A 15,644-nucleotide genomic window follows, 5' to 3' on the forward strand; every position below is an offset into this window, starting at 1 on the left:
CACTGTCTGAAAATTATACTGAAATATTTCACTAGAAACAATAAGAAACATCAGCTGAAAACTGAAGCACAAAATTTACTGAATGATTTCAATGCTCAGAAAACTCTAAAAAACACAGTGAGCGAATGTTTCCAAGGGTTTATTAAATCTTTATCTCAGCACAAACAGCACGAAACACCACTGAAAACTTAAATTTAATAGCTGTATAACAGTGCACAAACAACTTTGTCAGTACTTAGCTTTATAACCGCTACAGCTGCAAAATGTAAACACATTACTGAGGCGCGAGGCTTGGACGAACGACGTAAGCACACTCATGAATAACAGTCCACTCGAGTCAATAACACAGGAAGAAAGACTGAGATTAATGAAAATCCACTAATAAGTTACTTTTACAGCAAATATTAACACAAATAAACTTTAAAATAAGTAACTGAAGACGAAAACTTTATAAAATATTGACAAGCAGTTTCAACAACAGTCCAGTACAAGATCTTACAGATCCAACACACATGAGCAATATTCTAGAACCAGTTGCACGAATGATTTGCAAACAATCTTCTTTGTACACTAATTGTACTTTGCCAGTATTCTACCAATAAACTGAAGTTAACCACCAGCTTTATCCACAACTGAGCACTTGCCCGCAAAAAGCAAAGGTCTCGAGTTCGAGTCTCTGCCCAGCACACAGTTTTAATCTGCCAGGAAGTTTCACTATTGATATACCTACAAAGTGCTACACACAGGTATTTGTACGAGTTGGTCGATTCCATTGATTCTATAGTCACAGGACTGATGTTATAGTCATGGGATAATACGGTTTTTCATTTTGTAAAGTGCACAATTTTACACTTCTGAACATTTAGAGCATCTCTGCACCATGTTGAAATCTTATCACGACCTGACTGAATATTTATGCAGCTTCTTTCAGATAGTACTTCACTATAGATAATTGCATCATCTGCAAAACATCTGGAGATACTATTGATATTTCCAAAAGTTTGGAAGGTAGGAGACGAGGTATGATGGAAGTAAAGCTGTAAGGACGGGGCATGAGTCGTGCTTGGGTAGCTCAGACGGTAGAGCACTTGCCCGCGAAAAGCAAAGGTCTCGAGTTCGAGTCTCTGCCCGGCACACAGTTTTAATCTGCCAGGAAGTTTCACTATTGATATTGTCTGCAAAGTCATTAACATACAACATGAACAGCGAGGGTTCCAATGCACTTCCCTGGGGCACACTACATCTGGTGATGACTCTCCATCCACAGTAACATACGTGCCTACCTGAAAGTCCTCAATCCAGCCACAAATTTCACTTGATACACAATATGATCATACCTTTGTTAATAAGTGTAAGTGTGGTATTGAGTCAAATACTTTTCAGGAATCAAGAAATATTGCATCTATCTGGTTGCCTTGACCCAAAGCTTCCAGTATGTCATGTGAGAAAAGTGCAAGTTGCGTTTTACATGATCAATGTTTTCTAAATCCATTCTGGTTGGCATGAGGAGTTATTCTGTTCGAGATACCTCATTATGTTTGAGCTCAGAATATGTTCTAAGAGTCTGCAACAAATTGATGTCAGGGATACTGGATGGTAGTTTTGTGGATCATTTCTATTACCCTTCTGACCTGTGCCTTTTTTAAAGAACTGGACATGGTTTTTTGTTCGAGGGACTACAATAGATTATAGTTAGAAGAAGGTCTAACTCAGCTGCAAATGCAGTATAGAATCTGACAGGGATTCCATCAGAGCCTGGAGCTTTGTTCCATTTCAACGATTTCAGCTGTTTCTCACTACCACTTACATTAATATTTATTTCCTTCATCGTTTTAGTTGTACAAGGATTAAATTGGGGCAATTTGCTTGGGTTTCTCTTTGTAAAGGAACCTTTGAAAATGGAGAAAAGCATTTTAGCTTTTGCTTTGCTACCCTCAATTTCAGTTCATGTCTCATTTGCTAGGGACTGGACACTAACTTTGGTGCCACTGACCAGCCTTCACATATGACCACAATTACTTTGGGTTTTGTGAAATATCATTTGACAGTATTCTGGTATGGTAGTCATTGAAGGCATCGTGCATAGCTCTTTTGACAGCGAAATACATTTCATTCAGTATCTCTCTATCTATAGCACTATGCTTTATTTTACACATACTATGCAGTAATCATTGTTTCTTTAGAAGTTTCTTTACAGTGACTGTATACCATGGAGTTCCCTCCCGTTATGGACTATTCTATTGGGGACATATCAGTGCATGGCCAGGAACTCTAACCATAGTTCCTCTGCATGCTCCTGCCCTTTCCTGAAAGTTTTAAGTTCCTCATAGAGATATGACACTACTGCCTTTTTATCTAGTTTACTAAACATATAACTCTTTCTGCTCAGTTCAGTTGTCCTTTGTACTTTGGTAATCACTGTTGCCACAACCATGTTGTGGTCACTGAAACGAGTTTCAATGTGGACGTCCTCAAAAAGGTCAGGTCTATTTGTTGCCATTTCTAGGTAGTTTTCTGAGAAGGCATTTGGTAACATTTCACAGGATGTTTTTTCATGCCCACCACTAACAAAAAAAAGTTTTTCCAATTAACTGTTGGATGATTAAAATCTCCACCAATGATTACAGTATGACTGGGGAAACTTAGGTACAAGTGAACTGAGGTTTTCTCTAAAGTTTTTGGTAACATTAAGAAATGAGTCTGGTGGGCAATAGAAGAATCCAAGTACCATTTTATGCCCACCCCTGATACCGAGTCTTGCCCAAAAAGTCCCACATGCAGCTTCAATTTCTATCTCGATGGATTTGAGTTTCTTGTCTACTGTGACAAATACACTACCTCCGCTTCCCATTTGCTATCCTTTTAATATACACTTAAAATTTTCCCAACTTCTTGTCTACTGTGATAAATACACTACCGTCATTTCCCCATTTGCAATCCTTTTAATACACCGTCAAACGGCGTGATTTTGGACAGTTTTGTCATTATTTTGATTGTAACTTTTGTATATATTGTTAGATTAAATTGATTGTTATGGAAGTGATAGAGTATAAGTGTAACAAATAAAATATCCCAGAACCAGAAAGTGTATGTGTAGGTATATTTATCTGAGGCAGTTAAATAAAGTGGGGTGATTTCGGACACACGTGTTTTTTAAATCTCTGTCCAAAGCTACAGTATTCGGACAATTACTGCCTTTTTTAAAAATTCTACATTCTTTTTATTTGATTTTGGTGACATTTTACACATTTTAAGGTAGCCCTTTGCTACGAATAAGTGATATAGAATGATATAATGAATTTTATATATTACAGATAAGTTCTGGACGAGCTCGTTTAATATTTTTGCTTAAGTGAACAGAAAGATCTTCTGACTGTCGTTTGAGGAATAAATGCACCCATTCTTCTTCTGGCAAATTATTATGAAATTTTTTCTCTTTTCGGCCAGATTTATCAAGGTAGCCTTTAACTAAATATCTAATATCCAATTTAGTGAAGGGAAATCTCCAATGTGCAGCCCTCAAGATACCTTGCTTCAACATTTCTTCTTCTTCCTCTTCTTCTTCTTCTTCTTCTTTATTTAGCACTGGCTGCCCTCCCATTTCTTTTCGGATGTGCCTTCTGCACTTTATTTTGTAGGGTTTATTCAGGTATACCATACAAATCTCACGGTTTTCTGTACGATAATTTACCACTCTGAATATCACAAACAGCTTTATCTAAAAGTTCCGGGTCATAATTACACCATACTGTAGCACCTCTCCTGCTCTTATACGTTCTTGGTGTTGTCCGAAATCACCCCACACAATACACAGTTTTACAAAAACCGTCATTATTTTATAACCTTGCACAAGAAACTCAACAAACTTGTACAAAAATTGTCTCAATACTGTTAGCTACTGAGCTGAGCGCATCAACAATTACAGTTACAATAACTTCCCGCTTGGCGCAACAATAGAAAGTTTCCACTTTACAATAATGCATGGATTTTTAACACTGAGACTGTTCGTCAATTATTCACCTAGGAATCAATTGATGCAAAATGAAAGTTGTGGGAAGAGATAAATGCAATCTTGAGCTTAAAAAACTGGCGCACAGACGTTAAAATAAGTAACTCTGTTTCTACGCAGTGGCAAAGAGCAAATAAGCCATACTGTCTGAATTCGCCCCGGTGTCCCTAATCACCCCATTTGACGGTACACTTAAATTTTTCCCAAACATCTCATTGCTATGAATTTCAGGCTTCAACCAGCTTTCTGTACCTAGTATTATATGAGCTTCACTGCTTTTATGAGCGCTTCAAACTCTGGCGCTTTGTTGTGAATGCTTCGGCAGTTTAACATTAGGATTTTAACACTAACCTGTGGGACCCATTTCTTTTATCTTACACTGATACTTCTGGGTTTCATACAGCTATCATTATATGGATTGAATGGAGAGTTGCCTAATCTAAAAAGCCTTCTGTGTACCCCACACGCAGTCAACTAGCCGAGTAACAGCCTCTGTTGTGTAGTGCACGCCTGACCTATGGTATTTAGGAGGATCCTACAGTTCTCAACCCTCTGGTCCAAATCCAGAAAGCTGCTCGACACAGAACTTTGGAAGTATCTCATTCAGTCCTTCTACTCGAATCAGAACTAAAAGGGCCAAGATAAGTTCTGGCGACAAAGCTGCAAATTGTGAGTTTTGTTGAAACTCTAATGCAAGATTGGCCTTCTCAAACTTCTCTGCCAGTCACCCGAATGACCAAAGAATGACCTCGGAGCCCAAACAACAAGCATAATTTATTCCACTGTATGCCACAATCTACAGTTGGTTGCACCCTATTCCCTCAATGGATGCTGGAATAGCCTCTTCAACATGATGTACGATGTTTTGTTTGTTTAGTTTTGTTTTGTTTTAGGGCACAAAAACAACTAATGTCATATTGTGCCCATATCAGAACCTTAGAACATTATTAAGAAAAGGGAGTTATAAATTAAGCCCAATTGATAAGAGGAGAGAGAGAGCTAAGAACAAGGACTTCCTCTTGGAGAAAGGTCCATAAAACACGCTGTAGAGCAACAGAAGTTTCCAACTAAAGATTAAATGTACTTTGCCATATTGCTACAACAGATAAAAAGTAAAACCTAGGTGACAGTTCCCACACCACTTGCTAAAACGACTGATAACTCAGATGGTAAACTTACATTAGAATGCAAGTGTTTACTCAGCAGTGTTCCAGAAGTTGATACCAGAAATCGTTTGTCAGTCCAAGAGCCATCTGTGTACACTAAAGTACTATTGCGAAGTTCCATGTAAAGGTTGAGAAACTTACAGTGATATATCGAATCTGGGGTAGTTTCCTTAGGAACCAAATTAAGTACAAGGTGAGCACAGGCCACAGCACAAAGCCAAGATGGTGAAGGGTTCACACTCATAGGGAAAGTGGCAGGTAGCATGAAGTTAAGCTGCCAGAGCAATAGCCAAAAGTGAACTCCTGGAGGTAACAGAGAGAAGGGACATGCCCCATACTGGCAGTCAAAGGAACCATCGAAGGAGGAGGCATAGGATGGGTGGCTGGACATGGCAGACAAACGGCATGCGTATCTGCTGAATAGAATATCAAGCTGTTATGACAGTGGACATTAGGCAGCTTCTGCTGAGAGACTCTCAGTGGGGCTAGTGTAAAAGGTGATAGTGGCCAAACGGATTCCATTGTGTTTAGACAGTGCAAGATGGAAGGATGTGCAGATGCATAAACAAAACACCCATAGTCTAGTTTCGAATAGACAATGGATCAGTACAAATGGAGAAGTGTGGTCTCATCCACTCCCCAGGAAGCACTGCTTAGGACACGTAGCACACTGAGGGACGCTGTGTAGCGTGCGGCCAAGTAAGAGATGTGGGAGGATCAAGAAAGTTATCTATCAAGCATAAACCCCAGGAATTTAATAGTGTCGACGAATGGACGAGTAACGGGCACAAGCTGTAAAAACGTTGGAAGATATCCACTGCGCCGCCAGAAATTCATACAAATGGTCTTGTCCGTGGAAAACCGAAAGCCATTGTTGATGCTCCACAAATAAAGACAATTGAGGCAACGCTGAAGGCAATGCTCCAGGAGACAAGTCCAAGGAGAACTGCAATAGATCATCAACAAAAAGGGAGACAGGTGTGTCCAGTGGAAGGCAGGCCATAATAGGGCTAACAACTACAGCAAGAGGATTATGCTCAGGCAGGAGCCCAGAGGCACTCCGTTTTCCTGGCTAAAGGTGTCCGACAACCCATACAGACCTTGAAAACTCGGTCATTTAAAAATTCCTGAAGGAGACAGGCCATGCGGCCTCAAAAGTTCCATGTGGAGAGAGTACAGAGGATACCAGTCCTCCAGCACGTGTCGTACACTTTCTCTAAATTGAAAAACATGGCCACAGTCTGGTATTTCCACAGAAAACCATTCATAACATGGGTTGGCAAAGTGACTATATGGTCAACTGCAGTACGGCATTCTCAAAATTCACACTGTGCAGTGGTTAGTAGATTGCGAAACACTAGCCATCATGCCAGCCAGACATGAATCATATGTTCCATCATCTAGCAAACACAGCTGTTGAGAGAAATGGGGCAGCAGCTAGAAGGAAGGCGTTTGTCCTTACCGGGATAAGATATGGATATGGTACTGGCTTCATGTCAGTGCTCAGGAAATGTGTCATCTGCCCATATGCAATACTATATATGAAGGAGAAATTGCTTGCCTGCAACAGAAAGGTGCTGCAACATCTGAATGTGAACATCATCCGGTCCTAGGGTGGAAGATCGGAATAAATTGAGAGCATAATCTAGCTCCCTCATAGTAAAGGGGGGATTATAGTACTCACAATTCTGAGAGGAGAAGGGAATCACTTGGGCAGCCTCCATTCATTTTCAATGGATGAAGGAAGGGTGATATTGAGCAGAGCTCAAAATCTCCACAAAATAGTGGCCTAAGGTTTGGAGATGGCTATTGGGTCAACAATGGCATTATCAGCTACAGCCAGGCCACAAATTGGGGAACGGACCTTGGTCCCACAGAGCCGCCAGGGGTTGGCCCACACTGTAGAAGAGGTAAAGGAACTGTTAAAAGAGGTAACAAATGAAATCCAACTGGCTTTTTTCCTATCTTTGAAGAATGAGATGGCACTGAGCACACAACTATTTATAATAAAAGCAGTTTGCCATCGTAGGGTGATCGCTAAAAATGTGGAGAGCACGTCTCCATGTGCGAACTGCATCATGGCATGCCTCGGTCCAACAAGGGACCAGGACACTATGTGGTAAAAATGGAATGCAAGGAATGCGACGTTCTGCGGCAGTAAGGATAACGTCGGTAGGGTATTCTACCTGGTCATCACAACTGGGGAAATGTTGTTGAGAGAAAACCACTGTAATGGAGTAAAGCCTTCAGTCAGCCTTAGAAAGCTGCCAGTTGGGTTTACACATATTTGGGTAGGAGTCAGCAAATGGATAGCACAAAGGAAATGGTGGCTCGAGTACATGTCAAAGAGAACGGGCCAATTGAGATGACAGACATGCTGGGCAGTGCAGAACGAGAGGCCCAAATGGGAATAAGTGTGTGTGGAGTAGTCTAAAAGGAACATGGGTGCTCCAGTTCTAAGGCAGATAAAGTTGAGTTGATTGAGGTCAGCCAAGAGGGCACCTCTTGGACAGGTTCTGGAAGAGCCCCAGAAGGAATGGTGTGCATTAAAGTCACTGAGCAGCAGAAAGGGGTGAGGGAGTTGACCAATAAGCTGGAGGAAGTCTTCCCTGGTGACACCAAATGATGGAGGGATGCACATGTTACGAGGAGAAAATGTGAAGCGAGAAAGGAAAATGTGGACTGGAACAGCCTGCAGCCTGGTGTTCAGTGAGATAATTTGACTATGAACATCATCCTGGATGAGCAGTGTGACTCCCCCATGAGATGGAATGCTATCCTCGGGGGTGAAGGACAAAGCAGACTGGAGAAAATGCGAGACGTCAAAGCAGTCAAGAGCACGCAATTTTGTTTCCTGGGGGCAGGAAACAAGTGGACGTTGCAACTCCAAGAGCAGCCATAGCTCCTCCTTGATCTATCTAATGCCGCGAACATTCCATTGGAGGAGAGTCATGACGGGGAAAGGGGAAAGAGGGAAAGAATGAAGGATTGTCAACTCGGCAGCTGCCGAGTGCCAGCCTTTGAAGAATCTCTGCTACATGGCACAGAGGCTGGAGGATCTTGTTCCTTGAGATATACAGAGGCATCGGCATTCTCACTAGGTCAACCTACAGATTCCAGAGCAGAGAAACTGTTAATGGTGTGCACTGTCGAACTAGAGGTCAAGTGGGTGAGGGTATCACACTGCGACACCATTTAAGAGGATCACTGAGTTGACAAAGAAGAAAATTGTTTGCCTTTGTTTGATTTCTTGGAGACTTTCTGGTTGGCAGAGGAAGACTCAAATGTTTGCTGGCTGGAGGGATGTAAAAAGTCTTTGCATGAGTATTCCTTCTGTCCTTTCCGGCCTATCAGTCATATAACAGGTGATTCCGCTGCTGGAGGCAAAGATGTGGTAGCTTGTAGCAAAACTGGAGACGAAGGAGACAGGGATGCTATCGTGGAATTGGGAGATTTCACAACCCTGGTGCTGAATTTGAGGTTGCAAGTCTGCGTGGCTGTGTCCTTCATGGAGCAACTTGTAGCAAGAACAGTACTGTAAGTGCCAGATAGTAAAACGCAGGGCTTCCGACTAGCCAACAACTTGTGAGTGACAGGGTAAGGCACTTTTTTCCTTCTTCCGGATCTCCTGGGTGGCCCACACATCAAGATACACAAGACATTCTCACGATGAGGCTGCATGTTCACCATCGCAATTGATACAGTGGGGAGGAGGAGACTGGCTATCGTCCTTGTGAGCATCCCTACCACAACTAACGCATTTGGCCGTGTTTCAACAGGATATTAGAGTTAGTTGTAACCCTGACATTAGTAGCAGCGCATCGGGTTTGGAATCAACAATTGGACCGTGATGACTTCATGGCCTGCTTTGAACTTTGATGGGAGCACTATCTCGAATGTGAGAAATAGAGTGCAGGCTGCATCAACCTTTTTCATCACCCAATGGACTGCAGTGATGCCCTGATCATAGGTAAATTTGGCTTTCTCCCTCGGTCAGACCAGTGAGCAGCCTAGTGTAAATCACACCACGCGAAGGATTCAGTGTTCAATGGGCCTCAACATGAACAGGATAGCCATGGAGGAGCGAAGCAGCAAGCAGTTGTTGGGCTTGAGAATCACAAATTGTCTACAAAAGCAATGTGCCACTACGTAAATGAGAGTAGGTTTTCACAGGGCCTGCAACTGCATCAATACCCTTCTGAATAATAAACGGATTTACCATAGCAAAGGACTGACTTCTTTCAGCACATGGTACCACGAGAAACCTAGGTGCAGCTGAGAGAGTCTTGGAATGTTCGCCCTCATTCTGTTTATGTTTAGTAGACTTAGACTGAGATGGCAATTGGCTCATTGCGAGAAAATCCCCCATGATTGTCAGCATCTCTGATGGCACACCCCTTCCAGCTGGGGGAGCTAATCCATCTTGGGTGATTGTCCTCACCTCAGGTAACACCTCCCGAATTCCTAACAGAAGGACCAACTGGCAGTTTAGAAAGGTAGCAGCTCAGGCAATCATCCTGCCTAGTCTTTGCCTGTACTAGGGGGAACATGCAAAACCTACCTGTCAACTCAGGGCTGGAAATTACCCAGTCACCTATTATGCAGCAGACAGATGGGTTGGCCTCGAGTAGCACACAGGGAGGAGGAAGAAGAAACAAAGAGGAACCTTAAATGCCAAAGCGGAGAAGGAATAGGAGATGGAGAACAAAGAAAGAAACAGTGTGGGGATTGTTCTGATGTCAGGCTACTGAAAATTCAGAACATATTCCCAACAATATCCCAGACATGTTCCGACATGCAGCACGGAAGGAAAAGGTGCTTCAAAGGCTAGGACCCCATGGCAGCCAAGCACGGACTCCCCAGAGTGGTGATACCTCTGGGAGGCATGTTGAATGAGGCCCCAAGGCATACACACTGAGTGCACCTGGTGTCATGGTGTGCGCTTTCTCTGTCGGTATGTGGGCTCGCAGAGTTAAAATTCAAATGTCAAATTAATAAAACTGTCACTAGGTGTACCATGAGTCATAAAATGTTTTCTTTCTGTAGATAGTAAAGAAATCACTGGGTCCCACATCTTATTCACTGAAAGCTGCCATCATGATTAATATCTTCCTGTCAAACTTATTTGCACTGATTCCTCAATAATTGAATCGTGGAATGATCATTTTGAGGCTAAGACTTCTATAGCAGAATAACCATAGAATGTCCTGTGGAAATACAATGTTCGGCTATAGCTGACTGACTTCCTGGTCTGTGAAAGGCAAGTGTGGCAATCATGTTCAATACACCTTTCACATACCGTGTGTGTTGTTTGACCAATGTAGGCTTTGCCACACTGACAAAGGATTCCATAGATTCCAGCCCTCTGCAGTCCCAATCACCCTTTGACAAACTAAGAGAAACACAAGTCTTTGAAGGTGGCTTGAAGATTACTCTGACATAATGTTTCCTCAGGATTCTGCCTAATTTCAATGAAATTGTGGACATATGGATGGAACATGCTGGATTTGAACTGCACCACCTCCTCTTGACCTGATGGGTGGTCATGTTTCTTCCTCCTTAAAGCTCTGCTGATCTGCTATGAAGAATATCCATTATCTTTGAACACTGATTGTAGGTGTTCTAGCATCTTTGCATGGCTGTCTCTATCACGTGTCTGGTGCATCAACATTCAAAGGGCACCCATAGTTTGTGAAGAGTGGTGGAAGTGAGATACCCACAAACACATGTCTGTAGGTGTGGGCTTGTGATGAATGGAATGGCCCAATTATCCATCCACTTTCCAGCTGACCAAGGCCCCCAGAAATACCTATAGCCTCTATCTCCACTTCCATCATAAATTGGATTTAATTCAGATGATACAAAAAGTGTGACAGTTCTCCTTCACTCTAGGGTCACACAACAAGAGTATCACCTACATTTCACTAGAAGATTTTGGTTAAGTTCTGCAAATCCAGCGCTCCCTCCTCAAAGCCTTTCAAATATCATGATGATAAGATGACGTCATCTGGCTGAAATCCTGAAATTACATGGCATGCTCTTTGCACTGAGAATATTTAAAGAATTGCTCTTCAGTTTTTTTTTTAAATTTTAGTGTTAGATCATTCAATGTTGCCATCCTGATAATCTGTCTGTGTTTGGTTCTGATAGTTGGTGCAACACCAGGATGTGAAATGTCACTCACATTGACTTGAGGCTCTTGCATTGGTGTTTTTAGGTTACATCAGAGGCCCCTTTCCATTTTGAAAGTATGATTTTTCTCCACCACTGGCAACCTTCACCTAACACGGCTTTATCAGAGACAACTGTCACTTTAGGGTTGCTGTAGAGACTTCACAGCTACCATAATAGACCTAGATGCAAAGTCCCCACTTTACTATGTCCTACATCCAATCTTTGTGCATTTGCATATTTCCCATTACCTGGATGAATGGATGGACTTATATACCATTATAATCATTAAAGAATTTTCTGTTGACATCAGTTCACATGCCCAAGCTTCCCATTGTTGATCTCAGCAAAAAGTTTCAAAAATTTGAATTGGATGTTATTTTTAACATACATGACTACCCACTGCTGTATCTATATTTTCCCTTCAGAAATAGGCTCCTAATTCACAGTTCTTTATGCTTAACTTGTAGATTATTGTATTTACACAGCACTTTGATACAATACACCAATTTCCTTTTCACTTTCCTGTTTGTATAAATTGTCTTTCTAGGTATCACAAAACATGTAATGGACACCTACTGAAATGCCAGGGCTCCATATTACTGCATGTGCGTTGCTATCAACTTATTGATTTAAACCTGTCATTACAGTAGCCCACTGCATTACAATGAATCCTAGAAATCAAATGTTATGTCATACTAGCATAGATAACAAACTAATTTCATCTCAACAGCTTTCTTCTGTGACTATTTTAACTACATAAATATATGAACACTGACAGTGTAGTGCTATAAAAGCTGCTAGTAGTATTTGACACCACACCTACCATTTAAGGGAGATCCTAATAGCTTCTCCTCAGAAATATATATTATTTTATCTTATACAATTTACACCAATTATCTCTAGCACACTGTGCATCATTTATTTAACTCCCCACTCAATCCATATATTGACTCTCGTTGGTTTCACTGTTTTCCCCGTTACTAAACTAGTCTTTTCCATATATTGCAATATACTCTACTTCATTATATGTCTCATTTCAATGCAGCTGTTTGTCACAGTTACTACAATACTGATGTGCTTCTGAACTTATAATATACCACAAGGAACTTTGACTCTAAGAAGCAATCGCAATTCCAAAGACAAGGATAAATTATTTCAGAGGTTAATGTGTTCTGTACATCACTTTACTGTGATATGTGGTGTAACATGTCAGTTATGTGGAGTAACATGTTCCACTTCTAACCACCCAGGCAAAAGAAAGATATTTGTGGAAACCATCAACATCGTTTAGGTAGTTGATAAGTGTGGATGGTTCAAATGGCTCTGAGCACTATTGGACTTAACATCTGAGGTCATCAGTCCCCTAGAACTTAGAACTACTTAAACATAACTAACCAAAGGACATCACACACATGCATGCCCGAGGCAGGATTCAAACCTGTGACCGTAGCGGTCGCGCAGTTCCGGACTGAAGCGCCTAGAACCGCTCTGCCACAATGGCCAGCGATAAGCATGGAACATCCCACTGTGCACACCTTGGTTTGCCATATGTGCAGATGCGATGTAAAACATGGCAACTCAGAACATCAACAAGGCATGACAGTGAGTGGGTGTCTCCACCTCTTGTGGAGGGCTGCTTATGCTTTGGTGACACAGCTGGGTGATGCCTTGGAAGTCACAGACCAAATGGTGTGGCCAATCATGTCACTGTCAGAACAACTGAAGAATGTCTGAGAACTGGTGTTCTGTAATATCATGTTTTGATCCATTCTGAGCTACAGGTTAAGAAATATCTGTTTACCCACAATAGTAAAAGCAGCTTTACAGTGGAAAGATTGACTTTATAATACAGAACAGTTACTGCAAATGTGACTTACATCATTTTAGTAGCTTGAATAGATCAGAGCTCTCTTTCAGCATCTGCCCCTGTGAAAGGTGAAGAGGTCCACTGTCAAGAGAACACTTCACGGTCTGATGGCACTGCATAGCAGGTCCCCAACAGTGGATAACACCAAGAATGGCGACCACAAGATATTTATAAGGTAAATGTTGGCACACACATCAGTACTGTGATTGATTGAGTGGAATACATCACACAAAAACCCCACTTGTCCCACTCCAAATTCAGTATTGTAATAAATTTTCAAAACCATACCACTTTTTACATTCTAGTTTTTGTTTTTAACAAATCTGCTCTTTATATAGCTCATCTCAGATTTGAAGCCTATGAGATAAATGATACTTCGTGGCCCAAATCCATCAAGTATCAATTAGTTTACTCCTGCTATGCTTAATAGTATTAGTTCACATAACAAACATTTGATGTGCTATTAGATGCAAATAATATGGAAAAAACTAGAGTAAAAAGTACCTGCTGGCATAAATTCATCTGCTGCATCCTCTGGAGCAAAATCGTCATCGCCAAAGCTATGGAACCTGAACAAAAAGTAGTTTTACCACATCAGCTATTTAAATGAAGGAAAAATTAACACCAAGCTTATTTCAAGAATACAGACAACTTTCATTTTGAAGTTCATCAATAAATATGATGCGCAGTGGGTTTGATTTTATCATTTGCCTCCCAAAGATGGAAATTCAACAGGTCACAACTAATTAAATACACCACCCTTGTTGAAACTGGGCTAGGGTTCCATAATTCGTTCATGCAGAATAAATAAATATTAGTATGAACATTACTGAATATATAAAAGTCATTGTCAATTAGTTACAACCCCATCACTGTACTGATAATGCTTTACACTTTCTGACTACTAGTCATTGACTTATCAGATGATGTCAGCCACACCAAGAAACACATTGGTTATCTGACAAAAAACTGATTTCAAGTAATATAATATATTAGTCACATTATATTACTTGAAATCAGATTCTGTCGTAACCTAAATGAATATATCATGCAATGCACAAGTTGCCACTTACTGTGGTTGTCTCCTACCACAGCTAACATGCAACAACACTCTCACCAGGACAATCTTCATACACAAGGCTAAAACAAATTTACTATGTACACATAAAAATGTAACATTATTGAGGATTGATACTCAGGGAACCAACCAGGGCAGATACCTGTATGCAGACCAGACATTCATGTCATGCGTTTCATAGCATTCTTAAGTTGACAAGTTAGATGTGCTAGTTAACGTGGAACAAATATGGATAGGCCACTCACTAACCCATTACATACTGTGTGATGAGTCAAAATCCATTGCAATCTCACTGCATTATGTGTGATACAAAGGCACACTGAATGCCAACTCACAACGGTGAGTGGAAACTTGCAGGCTCAAGTGGCACATGATCAGCATGATAACTGACCCTACTGACTTCAGGCTCAGATTCCCAAGTGCTCAAGTCTAGTCCACGACCACTGTCAGTACAGCTTCCTGGAGATTTATCAAATGGTTCAAATGGCTGTTAGCACTGTGGGACTTAACGTCTGATGTCATCAGTCCCCTAGACTTAGAACTACTTAAACCTAGCTAACCTAAGGACATCGCATACATCCATGTCCAAGGCAGGATTCGAACCTGTGACCGTAGCAGCACCGCGGTTCCAGACTGAAGTGCCTAGAACCGCTCAGCCACAGCAGCCGGCTGAGATTTATCAGTGCCGTTCATATGTCTCACAACCCTTCGGGGCCGTAGCCAGCTAGTATACCATCATCAGGGTTATTTGAGTACATACTGACTCATGGGGGTACCTGTAATTTTGGAATTATGGCCTGAATGAAAAAAAAAATATTGTTGTTCTTGTGGACTTAGCAAAATTCTAGCAATAACTTAAGATCATAGAGCACAGCCAAATACTTTGTTCCCCTGTCTACTGTCACACAAAGAGTACATAACATAAGGAACATTAGAAGTCCAGCTATTCCCACTATTCTCTATTTAGGAACAATAAATTGCAGAACTCTATGATCTGATGATAGGTAGTGAAGCAGGAAGACAATTTAAATAAGATCACTGACTTATCAAAAGTTCCGTAAAAAAAAAAAATGAACAAACAGAATTACAATTAGGACATATATTTCACTACACAGGAACAGAGGAGGGATAAAATTCCCTAACAAACTTTCTTATAAATAAACTAAAAGCAATATTGCATGTACTGAATGAATATCAGGCAGAGCAGCAAGATTTGTCTTCAAGATATAAGAACTAGTCTTGACAAGAGGCAAATATAACTAAAGAACAAATTTAATATATTTTATCTAATAATAAAGAAACTGCACAGTATTTAGAAGACATAAACTACTTTAGAATTTCAAATGATGA

General features: G+C 41.0%; 1 protein-coding gene across 1 annotated transcript in view; it reads right to left on the reverse strand.

Moving 5' to 3' along the window:
- The window catches only part of LOC126162188 (uncharacterized), a 319,012-nt gene that overhangs the window by 204,603 nt on the left and 98,765 nt on the right, over window positions 1-15,644 (reverse strand). Inside the window, exon 5 of the mRNA XM_049918515.1 lies at window positions 13,721-13,785. Within this exon, the coding sequence (XP_049774472.1) occupies window positions 13,721-13,785 (65 nt within the window). The remainder of the gene's footprint in view (window positions 1-13,720; window positions 13,786-15,644) is intronic.

The sequence above is a fragment of the Schistocerca cancellata genome, chromosome 2 (assembly GCF_023864275.1).
Source record: "Schistocerca cancellata isolate TAMUIC-IGC-003103 chromosome 2, iqSchCanc2.1, whole genome shotgun sequence".
In the NCBI taxonomy this organism is placed as follows: Eukaryota; Metazoa; Arthropoda; class Insecta; order Orthoptera; family Acrididae; genus Schistocerca; species Schistocerca cancellata.